Raw genomic sequence first — 26,298 nt, 5'->3', positions numbered from 1 at the left:
TGTGTTGTTGTTGTTGTGTTTCCACTCGCGATCGGACACTTAAATCCAGTTGTGTAGTGGTTTGAACGATGTGCTAATACTAGCGAACGAATGCTAACCATTTGTTATTACTGTTATTAGCAGCTAATCATCGCTGATTTACGTTAATGCAAACCTGTTTGTTATTGGGGACGAAATTGATTTGTTTCATTTCTATTCTTAGTTTCACTCTTCAAGTGATGGTTGAATAAAGTCAGGAAATTATACCAACGTCTTCCGCATCGTCATTTGGGAGTTAAGCTAGCTGTATAGCCAGGACTGAGCCTTAGCCTCTCTGTGAGGACAGCGCAGTCGTATTCCCTCCCGATGCAGTTATCTCCACCTTGCAATGACTGCTTTGTTGTCGCTTTGTTGTAATTTTTCCTCGTGAAGTGAAGACACACTTTCGAGCGTTTGAACCTACGTGCTGTCATTGTTATGTTTATGGCTGCAATGCTTGTGCTTACCCGTCATAACCTTTCATTTTCACACTCTTTCCTGGTGAAGTGTAGTCAAACTTTGGAGCGAGTGGTTCTTGGCGCCATGCTAGTTTGATGCGTCTGGACAACAAGACACGTCACGACGCAATACGCGTCTTTAGGAATCGTTAAAGGGATCGTTAAGGCTTTTTCATTGTGATGTCGAGGCCTCGAAACACTCGGAACCGGTTCCGAATTGGAATCGGATTTTGATTCCCATCCCTACCTACAGTGTTTTTTTAAATTTATTTTTAGCAGAACTACAAGTCAACTTATTTCACTTAAATTTTCAATTTGTGATTGAAAATTCACACAAGTCAAATTATCACCAAAAACTCAAAATTTTATTAAAATTAACTTGTGTTAACTAAACTGAGTTTAAGATTTAAAGTAAACTGGATTCACGTTAAGTAACTGATTAAACTGGATTTAGATTTCAATACATAATTAAGAAGCTAATCCAAGCAAGATTCAAACCCCAGTCTTCTAAATGACAACACACCAAGTAGAGAACTGAACTGCAAAAACAAAAACAGCCTGGCTGCCTATGCTGTTTCCAGCGCACTCTTTTGAAGACATCATGAGTGATGCTAGGGGTAAGTTCACAAAACATTTCAAGGTCACAAAACTACGTAAACAAATCAAGTTCACAGAACTTAACATTTCAAGTTCACACAACTTAGCATTTCAAGTTAAGTTTACTAAGAAATGTAAGTTTTGCTTACAAATTTGATCATTCCAGATAGTACAACTCATTTTACTAAGTGTAAAGTGTACAGTATTAACTTGATTAAACGAGTCAGGAATACTCAAACAAGAGGGAACCTAAGTAATCTTAGGAATTTGATTTATTTCTATTTAAAATCTTAAAGTAGCATGACTTGTAGGAGATTTTATTTTATGTTTACTACAGCTAGTAGCTGTTCCACAACACTGATTACAGAAGTATCAGTACTTTGTAAAGTTTAGTACAGTGCATTTATACTGGACTGTCTCAGGAAATTAGAATACACAATATTCTAATTTTTTGAGACAGTCCTGTGTATATATACAGGACTGTCTCAGGAAATTAGAATACACAATATTCTAATTTCCTGAGACAGTCAGGAAATTAGAATATTGTGTATTCTAATTTCCTGAGACAGTCCTGTATATATACACAGGACTGTCTCAAAAAATTAGAATATTGTGTATTCTAATTTCCTGAGACAGTCCAGTATACTATATTCTTAAAAGTGATGATAAAAGGACCACAATTACTATCATTTTGGTGATATTGTCATTTTGCCCAACATTGCTGACCTGATATAACTTTTACTCTACATGCAAAAACAGCCAATATAAGTCAGGAGACAGACACTAAAGCAAAACTAGGTCAGAAACACTAACACGTAAAGGTCTCAATGCTGAATTAGATAAATCAAACAAGCAGAATATACATCAAACCCTAACTGGAACCACCATTATGCAGTAAGTACATCATGCATCCTTCATCATTTAATGTAGACTATTTCAAAATTCCATCCAGTTTGATCACAGGTTGCTGTGAATTCATCGTTAAGAGACATCTATTAAGAAGCTCAATGGGCCACAAGCTTCTAAGTTGTTCAACATGCATGATTTATTCACCAATCACCACCAAGGAAAAATAGGGAGGTGAGTAACCAGTCAACAGAGAAGACAAAAAATAAAAAGTTAATGAGACACCAGGCACGGAGGAAACTGAAGGTCAGAGGCATGAATTAGCATTCACCAATAGCCTAGTTGTGGTTAAGATTGCTTTTGAAGTATAGACCATTTAAAATAAAACCATGACAGTTTGGAGGTCACACTGTTTTTAGAGCTACCTGCTGATCTTCCCTCTGTGGGTGGCTGACTCGACATCTGAGGTTCTGAGATCACCACACAAAGACAGATATATCTGCAGATGCTAATCAAGAATGGATATGAAAAGTCTATACACACCTGCATAAATGCCAGTTTTTAAATGTATAACGTAAAATGATTGTGAATTATAATCAAGTAGCTGAACTTTCACAATATAATTAACTCCAAATACATGCATTGCATTTATCAGTGCATTTCTGCAACCCCATGAACTAAAATCGCAATGATATTTTTAAACTACATACATGTTAAATAAAAAAAAAACAGTTTAGTACTAGCACGAGTACTTGATATTAGATTCTACAAGCACATATTATGGGCACATCGAGTTCAACATCCATATGATACTGACTTTTACGAAACATGGTATTGTGCAATCCATATTTACCTTTCTGCTGCAGCGCAAGCTGTCTCTTAGTTTCAATGCTCTGCAGGGTGGCAGCCAGGTTTCTGGGCAGGCTGCTTGAGCTTTTAGGGGTTAGAAGAGGGCTCTAAAAAGTAGCAGGTAGGAGAAAATACGATCAGGAGATTCTCTGACATGAGAGAAGGTGAGGAAACCCTTGCTGAAGACATCTCTTCACAAAAGAAGAACTACCTTAGAGCTTGTGTTGCGCCCCAATGTTGCTGCGCCCTGCTGCGGAGAAGATCCAGATTTGGCTAAATGAGGGGACTGTCCTGCTTCACTGTCTAGCTTGGAGCGGAACACCTGAAGATGGAGGACAAAACTAAATAAGGAGCTGTAGTCTCGCAAGCTGAATTTTCTTTCATGTATTATGAATCCAGTATGATAATTGTCCCACTATGGATGAGATGTTTGCACCTGAGGGGAAATTGCTGCTAAATAAGAAATGAAATCAAAAGTTATTAGATACTGTTACATAAAACAATAGATGTGATTTCATATTTGATCGGTACTTTTATGATCAAAGACATATATATACTGACATATTAGCCTGTGAATTATCAAATGGCCCTTTGATGCTGCAATCACATAGGCTAGGTTCATACTGCAGGTCTTAATGCACAAATCCAATTTTTTCATGTTTTTCTGACTTGAGTGAGGCATTAACTTGACTGTCTGAATGTGACAAGTCGCATAGAAGTGGACCATTTCAAATCTGGGTCACTTTCGTATGTGGTTTAAATCCGATCTGGGCCACATTTTCCCAGAATGTGAAGGCGGTCGAAACTCTCAAGTCTCCCAAATCGGAATGAATGCAGCAAAGAGTGAGAGCGGCAGGCAGGAAGACAGCGATAGCTGTGCATTAGCTGTAGCGCTTAGTTTGAACTCGGCTTCTACGCAGGAGAAAGGCTTGATTACAGTCATAAAAAAATAAAATGAAGTAAACGATAAGCCTGATTATGCTCGGTTTTCTCTATGTGCGCCATATAAGCAATATTTCAGTGTTGCTTACATGGCCGAGTTGGGGCAAATTGACGCACACACATAAGGCTTATGTGTGTGTCATGCACACGCGTGCGTGCGTTCTATCAATCCACATAAACTTTGAATATACAGTGGGGCAAATAAGGATTTAGTCAACCACTAATAGTGCAAGTTCTCCCACTTGAAAATATTAGAGAGGCCTGTAATCAACATGGTTAAACCTCAACCATGCGAGACAGAATGTGGGAAAAAAAAAAAAAACAGATCACATTGTTTGATTTTTAAATAATTTATTTGCAAATCATGGTGTAAAATAAATATTTGGTCAATACCAAAAGTTCATCTCAATACTTTGTTATGTACCCTTTGTTCGCAATAACGGAGGCAAAACGTTTTCTGTAACTCTTCACAAGCTTTTCAAACACTGTTGCTGGTATTTTGGCCCATTCCTCCATGCAGATCTCCTCTAGAGCAGTGACGTTTTGGGGCTGTCGTTGGGCAACATGGACTTTCAACTCCCTCCGCAGATTTTCTATGGGGTTGAGACCTGGAGACTGGCTAGGCCACTCCAGGACCTTGAAATGCTTCTTACGAAGCCACTCCTTTGTAGCCCTGGCTTTGTGTTTGGGATCATTGTCATGCTGAAAGACCCTCCACGTCTCATCTTCAATGCCCTTGCTGATGGGAGGAGATTTTCACTCAAAATCTCTCGATACATGGCCCCATTCTTTCTTTCCTTTACACAGATCAGTTGTCCTGGTCCCTTTGCAGAAAAACAGCCCCAAAGCATGATGTTTCCACCCCCATGCTTCACAGTGGGTATGGTGCAATTCAGTATTTTTTCCCTCCAAACAAGAGAACCTGTGTTTCTACCAAAAAGTTCTATTTTGGTTTCTTCTGACCATAACACATTCTCCCAGTCCTCTTCTGGATCATCCAAATGCTCCCTAGCGAACCGCAGACGGGCCTGGACGTGTACTTTCTTCCGCAGGGGGACACGTCTGGCAGTGCAGGATTTGAGTCCCTGGCGGAGCATTGTGTTACTACTGTGGTCTCAGCTTTCTCTAGTTCATTCACTAGGTCCCCCCGTGTGGTTCTGGGATTTTTGGTCCCCGTTCTTGTTATCATTTTGACGCCACGGGGTGAGGAGGGAGTTGAAAGTCTGTGTTGCTCAACGACAGCCCCAAAACATCACTGCTCTAGAGGAGATCTGCATGGAGGAATGGGCCAAAATACCAGCAACAGTGTGTGAAAAGCATGTGAAGAGCTACAAAAAATGTTTAGCCTCCGTTATTGCCAACAAAGGGTACATAACAAAGTATTGAGATGAACTTTTGGTATAGACCAAATACTTATTTTCCACCATGATTTGCAAATAAATTCTTTAAAAATCAAACAATGTGATTTTCTGGATTTTTTTTCCACACTCTGTCTCTCATGGTTAAGGTTTACCCATGTTGACAATTGCAGGCCTCTCTAATATTTTCAAGTGGGAGAACTTGCACAATTAGTGGTTGACTAAATACTTATTTGCCCCACTTTAAGACTAAATGGGAATTATTAATGTCTGTTATTTGTGTCCTCTTTTTGGAAATCAAAATATGATCTCCCTGCAATGACGGATGACAGCCAGCATGTGTAGTCATTTGTTTTGATGCTTCTGCACATGCGGGTCTTCTTGCTCAGCGCATGTCGGACTGCAAATTAGTGCGAATGCGTAATACTTGAACGGGCCCAATGAACAAAAGCAGTCAGAATGGGCATGCCAAAAAAACGGATATGACAAAAAAAAAAAAAATCACAATTGTCCAGTGAGACCTGCAGTATGAACCTAGCCATAGTGCTGATATGAACTGGACTAGCAATAAAAAGAGGGATACCTTGATACAACCTGATTTAACACTGGTGTGAGTAATGTGATATCAAAAGTCCTTTTATATGGAATCCTTTTTTTACATGAAAAGGATGTTTTGGTTTTTTTTTTTAGCTTACTTTACTTTCAAGATGCATAAGGAGAGAGTGAAACGCAGAATTATTTAACACTTGACTCAAAGTGTTTAATAGCAAGTGAAAGCTGCAGGTTTGACCTTGTAGAGGCCCATAGTGTGCGGAAAAGAGAAAGAAGACCCTCTACCTGCAGAGTGGGCCTGCGGCCTGATAATGACTTGGCTGGCAGAGGGGGAGACCAGAGCTGGCTGGAACCTGCCAACAGCTCCTGGTACCATTGTTCTAAATCTAGTTTGAGCAATGGAGACCTGCTGCTTTCAGACTGGTACAGCAGAGACCATCAAGCAGCAACAGCAGCAGAGAGAGGCAGGTGTGGCATGCACAGAGAAGACAAGCAAAACGAGAAGAAAACAATGCAGAGATTAAAAAGCACTTAAAAACAGATCAGGATGAGAGTTGAAATGTATTATTTCCTACTTGGAAATGTGTTCTTAAATATCTCTAGTACATTGTTCCTATCAATTGCAGTTCGCTTTGTACCCTCCAGCCGGTATATCCCTATTTTACATTTCTGTATACTAATTCTACGCGTCTACTGCAATGGCCCAGTTTCTCACAGTAGCATTAACATGTTCATCTCGTTCTGTTTTACTTAATCTTTCCTTTAATGTATCTACCCTGCAGTTTGAATTTAGAAGTGACGTCCCTCCTTGAGCAGAATTACTAATCGCTGCAGAAACACTCGCTACAATATTCAGCAGAACACTTGTGAGCGAAAGCTACTTTTTACCACAGTCTGAAAACAACAACACTTGGCATCATCATTAGTTACATAAAGGAAAAGCTCTGCTATCAAATTGTTAAAGTGTCTCAGTAGGTAATGTTTAACAATAAAGTCTAGTAATATTTTGCAACATTTACATTAAAGACTAAAAGTGCCTCATCTTTAGTAACAGTTACACCTTTCTATTTCTCAATAGAAAATGAGATAGTGATGTAAGATTGGTTAATAAAAAAGACAGAGTGACATATCCAATGTGCCAGACAGAGGGCGGAGAGGGAATTGTATGTTCAAAGATGTATGTCAGGAGTAGAAGGGAAAGGACAGCACACACCTCCACAGGGAAAGACAAGGAGGAGCCCGGAGAAGAAGGGGAGCAGGAGAAGGCGCTAGCTACAGCTCCAGACTGCAGGGGATGGCGTAGTGGAGAGGTGGGGGACGACTCCACCTTTGGCATTCCATACATTTGACTCAACTGGTTCACTGTTACATATTCCTTCCCAAACACATACATATAAAGACACAAACATAGACCAGGAGTAAGGCAAAGAAAGAGGAGGAACAACAACAGATAAATTAGCGACCCAGTCCAGCAGGGAAATCTGTTTCATACATACTTGAACCTCACAACAAATACACAAATACAAAGGATCAGAAACAAAGAGAATATTTCAAAGAATCCGATTCTTAGCAACACAATAAAAGGCCAAATTGCTTAAGGGTCTGGTTGTCTTTGTTTCTGACATTTTCTTTTTCTTCTCTGAGCCAGATTTTGTTCAATCCACTCTGGATAGGCCCTATACAAAATAAATGAAGCTCAGACATTACAAGCAAAACCATCAACCCATATCGATGTACAGACATGTACATGGCTAATAATAGGATGAGACTGAGGTTATGATCGGAGTATAAAAATAAATTTAAAGAAAAATATGACTACATATTTTAAATCTACGTTAGTCTTCATTTGTTTGGGTATTTCTAATTCATTCTTATGGAGCAATTATAAATAATTATTCTGTATCTCGTTTTAAACTTAATATTTTTGTCTCATATTTTATCACCGAAAAATTATACAAGCAGAAAGGATTGACGGCTCTAAATTGGCTGTGAAGTATGATTTAGCAGCTGACCAGCAGGGGGAGCAAAGTCACATGGAAATTAAAGTTGAACGAGAAGGTTTCCAGCATGAGCAAGTTGGAGTAAAGTAACAAAGCAATCAGGGAACACGAATCACTCAACACAAATAACATCTGCACTTATCACACCGATGGGCTGCTTTACATCACAAAGACAAAAGGCAGCTAGTGTACTCCTGAGCCTCAGCAACAGCCATGAAATGATGACACTATGAAATATAGAGGGATATAAACACAGACACACAAACAAAGCTTTTCAAAATCAGGCCGAATTTAGGTCACTATTACAGTTGCTCAAAAAAGTTGAGCGCGGAAATCAAGGTGCATTATTACAATATGCAAACCTCCTTGTTTTATAATAGGGTTGCAGGATTACAAAAACATTAATAAATCATCATCTACTCTTGCATTCTCTATACTGCCTCTCCATTTCAGGGGCAATGCAGCGGCTTATGCCAAAAAGGAAACTTCTATGTTTAATCACCAAGAAAGAGTCATTTCCAGAAGAAATCAAATTGAAACTGCAGTAATTGAAATGTCATGAGACCAATGATCACTGTGATGCGACATTAGCTGTCTTACACATAAAATCCTGACCGAAACCATACTTAAACCCCCAACTGAGAACCTTCGGTGGATCTTGAAGAATGCTTTACACAGCAGTAAGACTCCCCCACCATTTCATACGACATCTTGGGGAAAAATAAAAACTATTGCAATGCTGGAAACTAATGCAATTACCAGCCGTGGTGCTGCTTAATCTTATCAAAACAATGAAAATGGGTGCTATAATTAGGCTAAAGGCAATGAAGAGTGCTTTTATTGGTCGAGGAGGGAAGTTGTTTTTTTCCCCCATTGTTTATGTTCGGCTTCAAACCAAGCAGACACAATGGGAGCCGTATCAGCAACAGGGCATTAATGATGCAGAGTGATGAGCGGAGCGGAAGTGTCACAGAAAGGGTGGGATCGAGGGGCTGCAGGAGTATAAATGACTATGAGAGGAGGGGAATATGCAAGGCCGACAGGCTTTTCAGAGTGAATTCATGTTGGAGAAAACTCCTCATAATATGTTAGGTACTGTGCGATTCCTATTTTGACAGTTCAAGGCATGAAAAAAAAAAAAAAAAAAAAATGTTAAAGATGACGCATAAGTTCTGTTAAGGCTTTGGGGAGTGAAATAAATATTGGGATGAAGACTAGCATAAAAGATGAGTAATCTCTGCAAATAAATCATCAGGTAATGACACGTAAGACTGCACTGAAGAGCATACTAACAAACAAGAACAAATGAAAGAGTCAATAAGTAAACAATGCAAAGCAGTTTTGTGTTACAGGGCAGACAAACAGGGTAGACGACTTTTAGTGTGTGAGTGTATCTTTAGTGACAGTGTCTTACTTCTCGCATCGCTGTAGAGGAGTTAGGAAAACTTTTCCCTCCAGTTAAGCTGTGGTATCTCTGTTCCAGAGCAGATAGACTCTCCTTTTCCTATGGCAGACAATTCTTGTAAAGTGAGTCTGAAACAAATACTACATAACCAAATATAGCCTGGATACAAATCTGTATTAATGTCAACTCTGCAGGATCCCTTATCAACTTTATTTACTGTAATTTGCCAGCATTTGAATTGTGAACCTTTTGGAGCATTTGCAGAGTGATGGTCCTGTCTTTGGCAAGACGCTCACATTCCTGAGATGCCTGGAGGCCCAGCTGGTTGGCCTGGTTCTCCAGAGCGGACACTTTTTCCTGAATAAGCACAGCGCAATAATGATATTCTAAAATAAGCCATGGCATTGCATGTTTAATGAAATTCTATCGCGCGCTGCTTGAATGAAAAAAAAAAAAAAACTCAGACACCAAATAAATGAATGGTTAAAAGTACCGTATTTCGCAAGTACGTATACTTTGTTATTGTTCCACGTAATCCCTGGAACAAATAAAAACTGTGACGACTGGTTGTAGTGTATGTATGCGTGCGTGTATTGTAAAATGAGTTCTGTGATTTGTTTCAAAATATGTTAGATGTCTGAAAATGAATGCTGAAAAAATGCAAAGACCAACAACAATTTAAGTACTGAATTGTTGAGATACTGTATGCCTTTCAACTCTTTCTCTATTTCAAATGCCTGGGATGGATGTTTTTTTTTTTTTTTTTTTTTTATGACTAAAACCAAGCCCCCATAATAACTTGGACCTCTGCCATGAGCCGGCCCTTCCCAACTATACCATTCAGTAACTATGTATACTGCCCATGGTTAGATGGGATAGGCTCCAGCACCCCTCTTACCCTATAGTGAAGCCACTTGGATGAATGAATGAATGAATGAATGAATGAATGAATGAATGAATGAATGAATGAATGAATGAATGAATTTTGCGATAACTTGATAACTGGTTAGCCTGTTTAACTCAAATTTGTAGGGTAAATCAAATGATGAGATGAGAAAGAGTGATGACATTTTGGGGCATGAGGGCAAAATTAAGAGTGGTCACTCTGCCAAATGTGGTGAAGCTTTGAATTTGGCGGAGGTCTGTTCTCTCAGAGTACTCCTCCAGTTTATGATTTTAAAGCCTCACTTTATGTATTTGGCTATTTTTACCCATTTATTTATTCAAATTTATTAACAACACCTTTCTATGCAATACGTCAAACCGATAAGGCATTTTAATAGGGCAGAGACTTTAGGAAAACAGCTCGGTATCAAAATAATGAGCCGTTTTAACAATGATTTTTGTATGGCAGTAAGTATTAGCTTTAAATGGGAGTACATTTCTAATTTGCATTTGTGAGAGATGTGTCAAATTCATCACAGTTGAAGGATATTGTATTTTTCACCAGTTCTACAAAATACTGCTTGAATAAAACAGTGGCCTTCTAAGATAGAGAATGCGTTTTGCAATCTTTGGAAAGAGGCTTTCATACCTTTCTTTTGGCCACAGTGCTGTGGTATTCTGCTCTTTCCTGCAGCAACTGCTGGCTCATTGTTTCTCTTTCCTCCTCGAGGCTGCTTTCTCTCTCAAGTTGTTGGAACTCCAGATCTTCAAACTTTTTGGTTCCTGCTTCCAGAGCTTCTCCGTCCTAAAATGAGATATCACGGATTAAATTACTACCAAGTCAGTTAAAAGCCATTTTTCAGATTGGCTGGTAGCAAAAGCAAAATGATAAACTTTGACTTTCAATTTTGTTTTAGTATAGAATATAAGAAGCGTGTTTTAAAGAGTTTTCGACAAAACAACACTGGATAGCTATTTCTATCACTAAAAAAGATTTTGCACAGGGTAACCATTAGGGGTGCACGATATCCATTTTTTGAAACCGATATTGATAACTTCCTGTTCCTCAAAGCCGATACCGATATCGATAACCGATAATAAATATATAATTTTTTTAATGGATATTCACCCACGTTTTTGAACACCTGGAGGTTTGAAAAAAAAAAAAAAAAAAAAACTAGTGATGGATTCAACATAGATTTTTGCCTTTGACCTCACCAGATTTTTCATAATGACATGAACATTATTATGAACAAAACAAAGACAAGAATAGTCTTGACTTCAAATAAAGAGCCATTATTTATTTTTTCAAATAAATATGATTTGAGTCAATCACAATCAATTAGTCAATATAATTGAAGATGTGTTTCCTGAATAATGAGCACTGAACTAAAACATAAACCCAACAGGTATTGTGCTTTGTCATCAAATAAAAATATTTGGTGCTACAGGAGAGGAGACTGTTGTGGTCTTGGTCCATGGAACAACTTTCTTAACCTGGGAGACAGGTTAGGACAGCAAGCCTATCAATAACCAAAAGGCCTCTCAATAACTTACTAAGTTATAACTAACCAAACATTAAATAGTAAGGTTCATCACTCATTCCTCATAACAAAAATATGGTAGAGTAAAAAGGATTAATGGCTTTTCTTATAATAATATCAATCTTTAAAACACCATCGAAGCAATTGTCATCTTTTCAGTGGCATATTAAGATGTGTTTCTCGCTAGCCGTGCGGCACACTTGAGCGTGACGTCACAGAAAGGGAGCGCTTGATTTACAAACGCACACATCCCAATCCACCAACACCGTGCCAAAAATATTACAGTACATGTACTGCCCAAAACAGTGCGTTTCACTTCTGCACTGCCCGACAGCCATCTAAAAATGAATGCACTTCCATAAACCACATGGCTTGGTCTTTTCTTGCTTTTTTGGGAAGACACTTGTCTTAATATTGTGAAAGTACAACAGAAAAATAGATATATTCAATACTCAATATACAACAAACTGCACAATACATTTATATACACAACTATTGTATGTAAAGCATAGCACACTAGCTTGAGCAACTAGCCTTAAGAATTGGCTGGCGTCTATAACACAACTTATGAAGTTCTGTACATATGACCCTTCTCCACAGAAGTAAACATATATTGCACATCCATATGTTATAGTAAACATAAAATATTTACAGACATATATTTCCGAGGCGGAAAGCATTCACAATGGTCAATGCTACCGCTAGACACCGCACTGTGTAAGTGAATGAGCTTGTGAACAAAACAAAATAGATGCAGCGAATTATTCTGACCGGCAGGTGGCAACAATGCCCCGCAAATGGTCAACTGATTTCCCATACTGGTGTGTAGCACAGCACAGTACATACAGTATTATCGGTCCTATTAATAATGTTATTGGATTTATTGGGATGACGTCATAATTTCTATTATCGGACCGATAATTATCAGACCAATAATTATCGTGCACCAGTAGTAAACATATCCATATTCAATGCCACTTAATGTCAGAGGTTAGGTAAACCTAGCTAACTTTGGGCAAGATTTCGGCTACACTGCATGGACTTCTCACCAATCAGCCACCGGATCCATACAGAGGCATATCAACAGACAAAGAGCGCTGCCCTCAACATGACTCACCCAGATTTTATTTGGCACCGATTGACCATGGAAAACCAGATATATGATCCTTTTAATTTCATAATAGGAACTATGAAGTAACTATTCACTATTCAACTATCCGAACAATTTTCTCCACTAGAGGGCACTCATGCTCTTTGGACAAATGATGCTTCAGTTCTGCAGATTTTTTTCTCTTGCCGGAATTTAATGATTTTATTTATTTATTTTGCTTAATGCAGTTATGTAATAGGTTATAGTACAGTATAATAAAAACAGTTCATATAGAGAACTGTGCTGAGAAAAAAAAAAAAAACATTTTTTTTCTCTCTTTTAAAATCAAACATTGGAAGCAGTTACTCACAATGTTACTCATTACTTGAGTATTCTTTTCACCAAATACTTTTTCATTTGTATTTGAGTACATTTTTGAATGACTACATTTACTCTTACTTGAGTACTATTATTTTAAAGTAACGCTACTCGTACTTGAGTAAAATCTTTGGCTACACTACCCACCTCTGCATATCAATTAGAATATCGAAAAAACTTTTTTGTCAGAAATTTCATGTTGAACCTGTTATGGTTTTTATATTTGTTACATGGAATTACATATTTTGACTGTTTTTTTTTCTTCTTCTTCTTGTAATTCACAGTAAATTAAGAAATGCTATAGGTAGGCCCAGTCAAAAAAGGTCAAAGAAAAGTTGTCAGACTTCTGAAAAGTATGCTCATTTCTCTGGATTCAATACTTGGTTGGGCCTCCTTTTTCATGGATGACTGCATTCATGTACTGAAGTTACTTTTACAGTTACAGCTCAGCTGCCTGCATTGCTGGGTCTTGTGTCACTCATCCTCCTAAAGACATACTATGTATGGGGCTCGGTTCAGGGGCGCTTGCTGGCCAAACAAGCACAGTAACACTATGATTGTTTAACCAGCTTTTGGAACCTTTGGTAGTGTGACCAGAAGTCCGGTCCTGCTGTGAAATAAAATCAGCATTTTCATACGATTTGTCAGCAGACAGGAGTATTAAATATACATTCCCAAGTAGATGGCTGAACTGAATGTAGACCCTGTGACTTGATTTCCAAATGAAACACAAAATTTGCAGTAATTTGACAGGCGGGGCTTTGGACCATTGAGCAACAATCCTCTTTTTTCTTCCTAACACAAGTAAGACATTTCTGCCAATGCCTCTGGTTCAGGAGTGGCTTGACAAAAGTAATACGACATTTTTATTCAGAGTTTAGTATTCTTTGTGGTGCCTCTCGATTGACGAACTTCAGCCACTGTACACTCATTGTGGTGTTTCATAATTCTCTCACGCATATGGTCATTCCTTTTGTTTGAGCACCTTTACGTATGCACTTTTCCTTCCGCTTATTCTGTCATTATGCTTGGGTATACAGTGTAACTCTGTGAACAGCCAGGTTCATTAGAACTGACCTTTTTTGGCTTGCCCTCCCTGTGAAGGTTGGCATTGACTCTCTTCTGTAAATACACTATGTCAAGTCAGCAGTCCCATGATTGTGTGGCCTTCTAACCCAGACTGGGAGACAGTTTTAAAGGTAAAGGTGTCATTTAATTGATTATGTAAAACAATCGTCTGAATTACACGAAACAAAAGTTTTAAATATTTCAATATATGTGTAATAATTACATATGATGCATGAGTTTCACTTTCTAAAATACTAAAAAAAACTAACTTTTTAACGAAATTCTAATTACTGTATATTAGGTACAGCAATTCACAGTCACATTCACAACGAAAGTGATTCAGAGTGTTCAGTTTAGTTTAAGAGACATGTTTTGTGGATGTGGAAAGAAGCTGGAGCACCTGAAAAAAACCCGTCACGAATAAAACATTGAACGTTTCTATAGAGCTACAACCTTATCAGTTCAATACTGTACAACTTTTTTACATTCTTGTTGTAAAATATTTTATTAGTGTGCCATTTCTGAAATGTTTCTATCCTGCAGAAAGTGTTGATAATTGGTAGCTGTAGTATGCTAGACTTTAATACAGAGCACTGAATGGTACATAGCAGTCTGAAAATAAAATATCACTAACGTACACAATGTATGTTACTCTTGTAGGCAAGATCATCTTTTGTACGACTATTAATTTACTTAATATAGGCAAGATCATCTTTTGTACGACTATTAATTTACTTAATAACTGGATGATAGTGAGGGAAGACAGAGAAGGGTTTTAGTCTTGGCCCGTGTTAATTGATTAGTGAGTGGTTAACATGTGTAAGCCAGCCATTAAAAACAGAACTGAAAACACATGCAGTGCATTACGACAATTCACTTTAGCCACATTTTACTAACATACATCAGTAGGAGCCGAAACTACCAGGAACCATATGTGTGATTACGGGTCAACGTTGTGGTTGTAGCAACGTGTTGGTGTGGCATCATGGGAGAAACATATTACATCTTTTGTTAATGAAACATTTGTGCAAGGGCTTCTCATGAAAAACAGTAGCCCATTGTATGCGTTGTCTGCCAGACTCCATCACTATGCTCAAGTGCATGTTTTGATTAGATCAGTTGAAGCAGTTGTTATGCCATACCACAGGCATGATGTGGCACATACAGTGCCTTGCAAAAATATTCGGCCCCCTTGAACCTTGCAACCTTTCGCCACATTTCAGGCTTCAAACATAAAGATATAAAATTTTAATTTTTTTGTAAAGAATCAATAACAAGTGGGACACAATCGTGAAGTGGAACAAAATTTATTGGATAATTTAAACTTTTTTAACAAATAAAAAACTGAAAAGTGGGGCGTGCAATATTATTCGGCCCCCTTGCGTTAATATTTTGTAGCGCCACCTTTTGCTCCAATTACAGCTGCAAGTCGCTTGGGGTATGTTTCTATCAGTTTTGCACATCGAGAGACTGACATTCTTGCCCATTCTTCCTTGCAAAACAGCTCGAGCTCAGTGAGGTTGGATGGAGAGTGTTTGTGAACAGCAGTCTTCAGCTCTTTCCACAGATTCTCCATTGGATTCAGGTCTGGACTTTGACTTGGCCATTCTAACACCTGGATACGTTTATTTTTGAACCATTCCATTGTAGATTTGGCTTTATGTTTTGGATCATTGTCCTGTTGGAAGATAAATCTCCGTCCCAGTCTCAGGTCTTGTGCAGATACCAACAGGTTTTCTTCCAGAATGTTCCTGTATTTGGCTGCATCCATCTTCCCGTCAATTTTAACCATCTTCCCTGTCCCTGCTGAAGAAAAGCAGGCCCAAACCATGATGCTGCCACCACCATGTTTGACAGTGGGGATGGTGTGTTCAGGGTGATGAGCTGTGTTGCTTTTACACCAAACATATCGTTTTGCATTGTGGCCAAAAAGTTCAATTTTGGTTTCATCTGACCAGAGCACCTTCTTCCACATGTTTGGTGTGTCTCCCAGGTGGCTTGTGGCAAACTTTAAACGAGACTTTTTATGGATATCTTTGAGAAATGGCTTTCTTCTTGCCACTCTTCCATAAAGGCCAGATTTGTGCAGTGTACGACTGATTGTTGTCCTATGGACAGACTCTCCCACCTCAAATCTCCGTCCCAGTCTCAGGTCTTGTGCAGATACCAACAGGTTTTCTTCCAGAATGTTCCTGTATTTGGCTGCATCCATCTTCCCGTCAATTTTAACCATCTTCCCTGTCCCTGCTGAAGAAAAGCAGGTCCAAACCATGATGCTGCCACCACCATGTTTGACAGTGGGGATGGTGTGTTCAGGGTGATGAGCTGTGTTGCTTTTACACCAAACATATCGTTTTGCATTGTGGCCAAAAAGTTCAATTTTGGTTTCATCTGACCAGAGCACCTTCTTCCACATGTTTGGTGTGTCTCCCAGGTGGCTTGTGGCAAACTTTAAACGAGACTTTTTATGGATATCTTTGAGAAATGGCTTTCTTCTTGCCACTCTTCCATAAAGGCCAGATTTGTGCAGTGTACGACTGATTGTTGTCCTATGGACAGACTCTCCCACCTCAGCTGTAGATCTCTGCAGTTCATCCAGAGTGATCATGGGCCTCTTGGCTGCATCTCTGATCAATTTTCTCCTTGTTTGAGAAGAAAGTTTGGAAGGACGGCCGGGTCTTGGTAGATTTGCAGTGGTCTGATGCTCCTTCCATTTCAATATGATGGCTTGCACAGTGCTCCTTGAGATGTTTAAAGCTTGGGAAATCTTTTTGTATCCAAATCCGGCTTTAAACTTCTCCACAACAGTATCTCGGACCTGCCTGGTGTGTTCCTTGGTTTTCATAATGCTCTCTGCACTTTAAACAGAACCCTGAGACTATCACAGAGCAGGTGCATTTATACGGAGACTTGATTACACACAGGTGGATTCTATTTATCATCATCGGTCATTTAGGACAACATTGGATCATTCAGAGATCCTCACTGAACTTCTGGAGTGAGTTTGCTGCACTGAAAGTAAAGGGGCCAAATAATATTGCACGCCCCACTTTTCAGTTTTTTATTTGTTAAAAAAGTTTAAATTATCCAATAAATGTTGTTCCACTTCACGATTGTGTCCCACTTGTTTTTGATTCTTGACAAAAAAATTAAATTTCATATCTTTATGTTTGAAGCCTGAAATGTGGTGAAAGGTTGCAAGATTCAAGGGGGCCGAATACTTTTGCAAGGCACTGTAAAACCATTAGCATGTTGGATCATCCTGGCATCGCTTTTCAGGCCTTAATTAAGCACACTACAAGGTTGTTTTGCTCACAGAGAAGATGGGTGGCAAAATTCAGAATTCAATTTCAATTGTCTTCAAATTTATTTGTTTAAAAAACATCAAACTTTACGCATTCCTTTTTCTCCTTAATATATATATATATATATATGAAATATTATGAATGAAAACAATGACAATCCGATTCAGTGTGTGTGTTTTTCAGTGGTTCTGACAACACACTTATCTTTAGGGAAGCCTTTTTTGTGTGTGTCATTGTTTCTCTTGAAGACAATTTGCTGAGGATGCACTTCAGACATTCTGACAGCAAGGAATTACAGAACTGAGGATTGTCAATTTTTGATTAAAAATATTTATGAGAGCTACTGTAACTGCAATTTCCAGATAGACTGGGACAAAAGTGCATGAATTGAAATAATCCAAAAACTCAAATTATAGGAATTACAGAGTTATATACTATGCTCGTGCATTTAACTATTAAAAAAATGAATAAAATAAAATTAAAAACAAAGGGTAACAAAGCATAATTTTAATGTAGTTAGCCACTACGTAATACCACATTGTAATTTAATGTTTGGGTTTGGCAATTAGTATTTGTGTACAATGTATCTAAACTGTACTTTATATTGTAGGAAATGCTATGGAAGGAATAAGGCCATCAAGTCTGTGTTTAGGACGTAGTCCATGACTGCATTTGTGGTTTTGGGACTCATGTCTTGAACAGGGATTGCTGACTAAACTTTCATGGTTCTGCTCTACTAACTACCCACCCTTTTGAACTGTTCCTGCAATTGTTCGCGTAGAGACTCAGGACAGTTATACAGCTGGTTCTTCAGCTCAGCATGGCCCTCCTGGAGTCTCTGCAAGGCCCGGCGTTCGGCCTCAACATTAGCCCTCTCCTAGAAAGACATAGTGCACACACCCACACAGAGCATGGATTGTTGAAGGGGAGTCGGCAGACGGATGGAACGAAAGGGTGAGAAAAAAAGAGAAGGGGAGACAAAATGATACCATGCAAATAGGAAGCTTTGATATGCTAGCGGTAAACCGATTGATCCTGATGGATCGCTTCCCTCCTGAAAGAATATTAGACTTGTTGTCTAAGATGTCAGGGGCATCAATAAGGAAATTGGAACTTGAAGATATCAAACCATGTTTTACCTAAATCTTTCAACAGCTAAAGGCAAAATATGTGCACATGAGTGCAAGAAACAAAGGCCCACACTGTCTGTCATGCGAGTTGTGTAGAAACATGGAATCAGACAAGCGGCAAGTTAATTTAAAAAAGCAAGGAAAATATTAGCCGTTGTTAAAATATGTCAACATGGTGGTAGAGTTAAAATCACAAAAGCTGACCAGAGAGGTTCAAAATCATGCAAGCAAATGATCACAATCCCTTAAATGCCCTCAAAACCTTTCATTTATATGTTCTTATATTGAGAGATCTACAATGATGTCAATAGTGATGAACCAGCAAGAAGTGTAGGTTTATGTGACGTGATAAAAGCACAGGCGCTGGGTGCATGTATGTTTTCTGTTTCTCTCAAAAATAACCTCAATGATATTATCTGTACCTTGTCTTTCTCTTGCTGAATGGCACTCTCTAGCTCATCTAGCTTGCGCTGTAGCTGGCTGATGATGTCTGTCTCTGCCTCGATCTGGTCGAGTTCTGCCTGCCTCTCTCCCTGCAGTAAGGCACGTTCCATTTCAGCCTAGAGAAGTGAAAAGAACATCAAACCAAGTAAAAAAGTTGAGTTAAGATAAAGGAGTGCAGAGGACAGAAAAAGATTAGGAGTAGGATCTTTAATTGTAATGTGAAAATTTGAGACCAAGAAATAAAACTCCACCATGAACGTTAATCGTTGCAAAGCTCTCTACTAACAGGGAATGTGGCTGTGTTCAGATTCAACCAATTACATTTAACTTTCAAATGATTTATCTTCTCGTTATTGTTTTTACTGATCAATCATTCCTTTATTCAACCATTCAATGAATCAATTAACCAATCAATCAATCAACTCAAACAGTCAATCATCTTTGATTTCCAAGAACGATCCAATAGAAGTGCACAAAGCTTTTGTCCTTATTCGAGTATATTGCATATACATATACAGTTTGAATATCAAGCTAATTTACATATCTCATGCCAAAGCTAGAGAGGGCTAGCCTGAATCTACCTCTTGTTTGGACTCTTGGTACTGTTGCTCCAGTTCCGTCAGTCGTGTCTTGAGTTCATCAAGCCGTGACAAGACACGCACTCTCTCTTCCTCAAGGTAGCCCAGCTCTATTCGATCTGAACTGGTCGCATCCTCATGCTACAGGGTGAGAAGACATTGTCTAATTATGCTTGGGTCGGATTGTTTTTTTGTTTTTGTTTTTTGGATTGTAAACAAAATAACTTTTAGTGCAAATTTATTCATCTTTCATACCGCTTATCCTCAAAAGAGTCGCGCGGTTTGGAGCCTATCACAGCTGAGTATGGGCTGGAGGTTGTCAGCCAATTACAGGCAGTGCAAATTATCCCATAAAATATTTTCTGTGAAAATCGCTTTTAAGGTACTGATCAAAGCAAAGGGTTACTAATTTACACCTCTGGGCGTCAGTTTCATGTGGTATTGGGTATTTGAATAAGCTTTTTGTTGTTGTTGTTCTTTTTTTCCCTCAATATATTGATTTCCATATGAGTCCCTGATGGTATAGTGTTAAATTTTCTTTACTTTAGTTCATACCAAAAGTGGGATCAATTCCTTCCCAGCGACAGTGTAAATGGGAGTTCGAATGGTTTGTCCGCCTTCAGTACTTGCACCGTAACAGATTGGTGATCAGTTCAGGGTGTAGTTTGCCTTTTATCAAAAGTAAAGTGGAATAAGCTCGATCTCCATATGGCCCTAGCAAGGATTAGCGGTGTTGAAAATGGATGGATGGATGGATGGATGGATGGATGGATGGATGGATGGATGGATGGATGGATGGATGGATGGATGGATGGATGGATGGATGGATGGATGGATGGATGGATGGATGGATGGATGGATGGATGGATGATTACCACATGAAATGCGGTAGTTAGTGGCTTGTCAGAAAATACTGTAGTCAAAAACATTTATCTTTGCTTTCCAAAGAAAAACAGATGTAAGGTTATGTTTAATGAAAACTTTAAAGGTCATCATTCTGCATTATTAAAGAACACGGAAATTAGAGAATGTTTACCGCCGACAGGCTGAAGACAAGTGTTTCAATTGCTCAACTGGTCATCAAAATTGTTGCTTAAATTGATATTACATTAGTTGATGAATAGATTCAATATTGCACCACTACACTACTTTATTAAGAGCTCACCTAAATATAAGCTTGATTTAGCAGTGTACTGCAATAGAAAATTACCAACAGATGATTTCGCAACCGCCAGGGTAACATTAGTCTTCATACCACATGAAAAAGAATCTTCAATTAATAAGCAGAAGAGCTGCCTTTTCAGGCATCATCACAAGCTTCCTGGTTCAGCAAAACATGGCAGCATTTTCGCACATGCTGGGTTGCGCTTCGGCATGCCGGGCATATGTGGAAAAAAAGCATTCTCTCTAACCTGTTTGTCTCCATTTAGCAGTGCTGATGCTGTGCATGGAGCTGGAAATGTCCTCACCTCCTGATGAGTGCTCTCAGTACTACTGCATTCCTCCTTTAGGTTCTCCTCATCGCTCTCCCTCTGTCTCTGTGCCAGACGCAAAGAGGCCGAAGTCGGCGTTCCTCCTAGGATGCTCTCAATGGATGAGCCCGGCACAGAGCCATCTGAAACCCCCCCTGGGAAACCTGTTGTCCCAAAAGTGACTGGGTCTGGGCTGATGCTCTCTCCTTTGTTGTACTCAGCACAAAGATTTAGGATTGTCTCCAGGCGCTGTCTCTCCTGTAGTCATAGAGAGAAGAACATCAAATTAAAGGTTTGATAGAAATTATTTTCATGAATTTTACAAATTGTAGTCAAATGCCCAGGTCAAGTCATTAAATTGAAATGGACCCGACACACACACACACACACACACACACACACACACACACGCGCACACACACACACACACACACACACACACACACGCAGTTCATTACAAAGAGATCAATTAATAACCTAATGATATTTCAATCCACAAAAAAATAAGACATTTCCCGATCCAGTGATACTAACACAGTAAAGAAAAGACCCTCATCAATTTCACAACAACTCTGTTCCCTTGAAATTGTAAGACTATGCATCGTTCATCTTTTGTATCTCATTTGAGGATGCAAGAATTGCCTCCCTCAGTTACTGTTTAGTGATATACTGCCATCCCCCATCATAGATTTTACTTTTAAGGATCCTTGGAGAGGTTTTTTTGTACATGTCCAGCGGGTCCATGACTTGTGTTGTATTTTCTTACTGTAGATAAAGCTTTGTCTCAATCATTTTGCTGCGGGAGGAAAAGCTCAGTTAAAACCTCACATAGTAATTGAGACTCTAAACCAGGCCCTAACATTTCCTTTCCCAATGATTTTTTCTCAAAACATTACTCAGCCACCTCATTGCTGAATTCACAGCCTTGTTGAGGTACAAAGAAAAATCAACAAAGTAACTATGGACCAGAGGTTGCGCTAGACTTTTTCGTTGTCTGTCATTTTGACCGCCAGTGTCACAAAATCCTGTCATAATCTATTTTTACCCGTCACTTACATTTTTAAAATGATAATAATGACATATTCAATAGTATTTAGTTTTCATTCATTTTTAATTAATATTCTGTCCGAACAAGCTTAACAAGAGGCAAACAGACAGCGGAGTGCACCAATCAGCGACGGGCAGACGTGCCATTAGCAAAGCAACGAGGGCAGGACGACGGACTTGCGCGCGGAAGTAAACATACGAGGAGAACGGAGTTTATTCAACATGGCTAGCGCGAGAGAGACTGTTGTCAATGTGTCGTGTCGATGTGTTTTAGCTCATTTAAAACTGAATTTACCGCGGATTGGAACATATTCTCGGCTCTCCCGTTCGCCATCCGTGTTGTTGTAGAGACGACTTTTGGCGTGCATGAGTGACGTTGCTCGTGAAGAACACGTCACGCAAATAAACAAATCTGATTTGTCGATTGATTTTGTACCTACTCGAGAGGCTGTGTCCCAGACTTTTCTCTCAGTGTTTGAAAAATACAGGGAGAACAGTCTGGACGTGCCAGGCAAACACTCAGTTGCCTTGACATTTTTCCGAGTAAGGCCAACGATGTCATGCATCAAGAGAGACAATAGCTAATTAATATGCTCACTCGCCACCCTGTGGTCTGGGGTGTGAATTGCAACTTGTCAAAATGACGGATGGACTTCAGTTTTTTCCGTCACCGTTTTAAAAAACCGGTCAACGGCGGAAAATATTCGGTTAACGTGACCCCTGCTATGGACAATGCAACTTTTAAGGGATAAGCGGTGCAGAAGATGAATGTATGAATTTAGAGAGACAGTGAGAACCAAAAGTGGTATTTGCCATGTGGCATTTTTTTCTTTGCCATGTATGTTACCTTTTAAATTCACAGCAGGGCCGAGAACCAAAAGTGGTATTTGCCATGTGGGAAAATGGATCTTGCCATATGGCTTTTTTTTTTTTGCCATGTGGCATTTTTTTGCCATGTGGCTGTTTTTTGCCATGTGGCAAAATCGATTTTGACATGTGGCATTTTTTGCCATGTGGCAAAATTGATTTTTATTCGTGGCATTTTTTGGGGGAAGTGTGTGGCATTTTTTGGGGGCTAAATGTCAGTTTTGCAGGCCATGAACGACGACGTCCATGCCATTGACAGCTATGCACGTCCAAATTTTCCATTCATTTTAAATGGCAGAAAAACGTGTGGCTTTTTGACCATACACTTTACATTACAGTGCATTAACATTCAGCTGGCACCCAGGTCAATGTGCTGTAACCCCCCCCCCCCCCACACACACACACACACACACACCTCACCCCAAAAAATGCGACAAACCAAAATTCATTTTGCCACATAACCAAAAAATGCCACGTGGCAAAATCAATTTTGCCACATGGCAAAGAAAATGCCACATGGCAAAATCAATTTTGCCACATGGCAAAGAAAATATGCCACATGGCAAAATCCATTTTGCCACATGGCAAAAAAAAATGCCATATGGCAAAATCCATTTTGCCACATGGCAAAAAAATGCTACTTGGCAAAAAAAATGCCATATGGCAAAAACCATTTTGCCACATGCAAATGCCATTTTTGGTTCTCAGCCCTGCTGTAAATTTAAAAGGTATCATACATGACCATAAGTAAAACCACCTGAAATACTGTATGCTTTATATTAACACATCTTACTTTGTGGATTGAGGTCCAATTGAACCAACGGATCGGTCATGCATTTGTTTTTAAAATAGAGAATAAGTTTTATGTTCTAGCTACAGATGAATACTTTCTCAGCTGCATCCTCTCCCTCCTGCAGACAACAGTGAGTTTTCCCAGTGTGAAAAAAGCTGCACTTGAAACTGTAATTTCAGTTGAGTAAGCTTTGAACTGAGTGGGTGGTTGAAATATACCTCTTTGTGCTATAAATTGCAGTATTCAAGCAAGAAGATCCAAATGTCTACCATTTACTGGGGAGTCAACAGCTACTCTCAAGTCCTCCCACTCAACATCTGCTCGCAGACAGATTACACCCCTCAGCGATGACACCAAGATTCTTTTTCATTATTTGTCATGGTGTTTCATAAAGTCTACATTAACATTATCTTATGGACTAGCACTAGCAGAAATACTTGAGGGTAGCAGAGGTAAAACATGTAGGATGTGGGGATAAGAATGATTTTTATCACATTAAAACAGGCCTGGCCAACACATAATTTAACTTGACGCATCAAATTTCAAATTTGACACATTTTACTCAACCCCAGGTTGGCAAACCTATTTAAATCATAGATTTGCTGTGCTTTCTCTGACAAGAATTTGTTCAAAACCCATGTGTGTTCTTCAAGATAACCTAAAATCATCAGCCAGAGGATTGGTATTGGGCACAGTTGGGTGCTCCAACAGCACAATGATGCCAATCAAGGTTACGGAAAGGCTCAATCAGGCTAGAAATAGTGTTTTAGAATGGCCATCCCAAAGTCCTGACTTCAACACCATTGTGAACTTGCGGAGAATGCTGTAGAAACAACTCCATGTCAGAAAACCAACACATTTAACTGAACTGCACCAATTCTGTCAAGTGGTGTGGTTTAAGTTTCAACTGCAAGCTTCACAGAACAGAGTTCTAGAGCTTACAGAAAAAAAACTAAGGTCAGATTTGTATTTAGTACCCCAAAATTACGAAAGAACATGTGTAAGCATTAATGGGTTTAGTTAGCCACAATAATTTGCCTCAGGTAAAAAACTGAAGTTCACCATAGCAGGGGGGGGTGGGGGTGGTGTGTGACTGCCCTAAAATGTAAACCCTTAGCCCTGCAGAAGTTTGTAGATGGTTACCAAAATTGCCTAACTAAAGTAAAAATGGCCAAGTGACACACAACGAAATATTAGCATTGGTGTATAAAGTGTCTATCATAAATATAGTGGCTTTGCATGCAGTGTTTGGGTTCCGCCAAAGATAACGTCTTGTCTGATGGCCAAAAAGCTCAATATTGGTCTCATCAGAGCAAAGAATCTTCTTCCACTTGACCATGGAGTTCCACGTTCTTAGGCAAACTCTAGTGGAGATCTAATACGACTTCTCTTCAATTTTTCAAAGACTGCACATCAGCAAAAACACACTATCTTGACTGTGAAGCATGGTGGGGGCAGCATTACGCTGTGGGGATGTTTCTCAGCAGCCGGACCTGGAAGGCTTGTAAAGATAGCAGAGTGAATACAGCGAAATACACCAAAATCCTGGGGAACAATTTTCTTCAGTCTGCAAGAAAACTATGAAAACTAACTTTTTTTTTTTCAGCAAGACAAGAAAAGGGGACACAAAGACGATATGGTGTCATTTCTGTCTTATCTCTCTTTCCCTCCGCTGTATGTGTATTGATCACAGGATGGTCAACGCGCATGCACAATAAATCGCGCACAGCCCCCGGATAACATCTAATCACTGTTAGTATGTAAATGAACCGAGACGTCACCAGACAATGTGGTGTCAGGTTTCAGCGCAGCCACGGAGCAGGAAGACTTTGAAGAAGCAGTTGCGTTTTCTCAGTGACAACAAGCACAGAAATAAATCCATGTCCACTTCATGTGACAGACTGGAGACATATGACCGTTTTTTGACAGACCCCTTCTAAAACCCCGCCCCAGACTGTAGTTCTGCACTGCTTTCTTTCGCTAAACCACAACGGCTTTTACATAGCCATCTTTCTTATTTCCCACTCCAACTAGTTGCAGCTCACAAAGAGAAATGTAAATTGGCCCACAAGAAGTACATAAGAAATAACTTGGACACGGATGAATTTGTGAGAGTTTTTGCAAAGGGAAGTCGGAGACTGTTGTTGTAAAGTGAAGTGGAGTGAAGAGAGATTTTTTAATTGTTTGGTTGACAAAAAAAAAAGTTCTGTTCTATTTCCGTTCTTTATAAATTAGTTTGATTAGTTTTATTTATATTTTATTATTATTATTCAGAAGATTACCTTTCAGTTCTCAGGTTACAATTAATTTGAGAATTACCGTAATTTTCGGACTGTCATAATTTTGACATGACATTATCATGGGCATTAATGACTGATTCTGATCGATGTCATTAAATTTCATCCGGCAAATTGTGTCACTAAATCAGTTCATGTCCAGCTCAGATCTTTTACATCCATTCAAAAGTGAGATAATTTGCAGTATGACATAAAATGACATTTGGCTTAAGCATTCATTAATGCTCATGGCAGTGTCATGTCATAATTATGATGGTCTTATGACAGTCTTGTGGCACCAATGTCAAATAAAGTGTTACCAAATACCATAACTTGCAATGAATGAAACAAATGGAACAGTAACTGAAGAAACAATTAGCACTGAACATGAATTTT

General features: G+C 39.1%; 1 protein-coding gene across 16 annotated transcripts in view; it reads right to left on the bottom strand.

Moving 5' to 3' along the window:
• The window catches only part of phldb1b (pleckstrin homology-like domain, family B, member 1b), a 155,136-nt gene that overhangs the window by 20,077 nt on the left and 108,761 nt on the right, over window positions 1-26,298 (bottom strand). For 5 of the 16 annotated variants that reach the window (XM_057839802.1, XM_057839806.1, XM_057839801.1 and 2 more), the window contains 12 exons: window positions 20,860-21,177; window positions 19,451-19,588; window positions 18,848-18,985; window positions 18,044-18,172; window positions 10,560-10,715; window positions 9,272-9,382; window positions 9,035-9,124; window positions 6,834-6,995; window positions 5,906-6,040; window positions 2,980-3,090; window positions 2,773-2,875; window positions 2,345-2,389 (listed from right to left, as the gene is read on the bottom strand). In XM_057839802.1, the coding sequence (XP_057695785.1) occupies window positions 2,345-2,389; window positions 2,773-2,875; window positions 2,980-3,090; window positions 5,906-6,040; window positions 6,834-6,995; window positions 9,035-9,124; window positions 9,272-9,382; window positions 10,560-10,715; window positions 18,044-18,172; window positions 18,848-18,985; window positions 19,451-19,588; window positions 20,860-21,177 (1,636 nt within the window). The remainder of the gene's footprint in view (window positions 1-2,344; window positions 2,390-2,772; window positions 2,876-2,979; window positions 3,091-5,905; window positions 6,041-6,833; window positions 6,996-9,034; window positions 9,125-9,271; window positions 9,383-10,559; window positions 10,716-18,043; window positions 18,173-18,847; window positions 18,986-19,450; window positions 19,589-20,859; window positions 21,178-26,298) is intronic. The other 11 variants (XM_057839805.1, XM_057839816.1, XM_057839804.1 and 8 more) reach the window with 8 other exon arrangements.

The sequence above is a fragment of the Corythoichthys intestinalis genome, chromosome 6 (genome assembly GCF_030265065.1).
Source record: "Corythoichthys intestinalis isolate RoL2023-P3 chromosome 6, ASM3026506v1, whole genome shotgun sequence".
In the NCBI taxonomy this organism is placed as follows: Eukaryota; Metazoa; Chordata; class Actinopteri; order Syngnathiformes; family Syngnathidae; genus Corythoichthys; species Corythoichthys intestinalis.
This window is presented reverse-complemented; position numbering and strand designations above follow the sequence as displayed.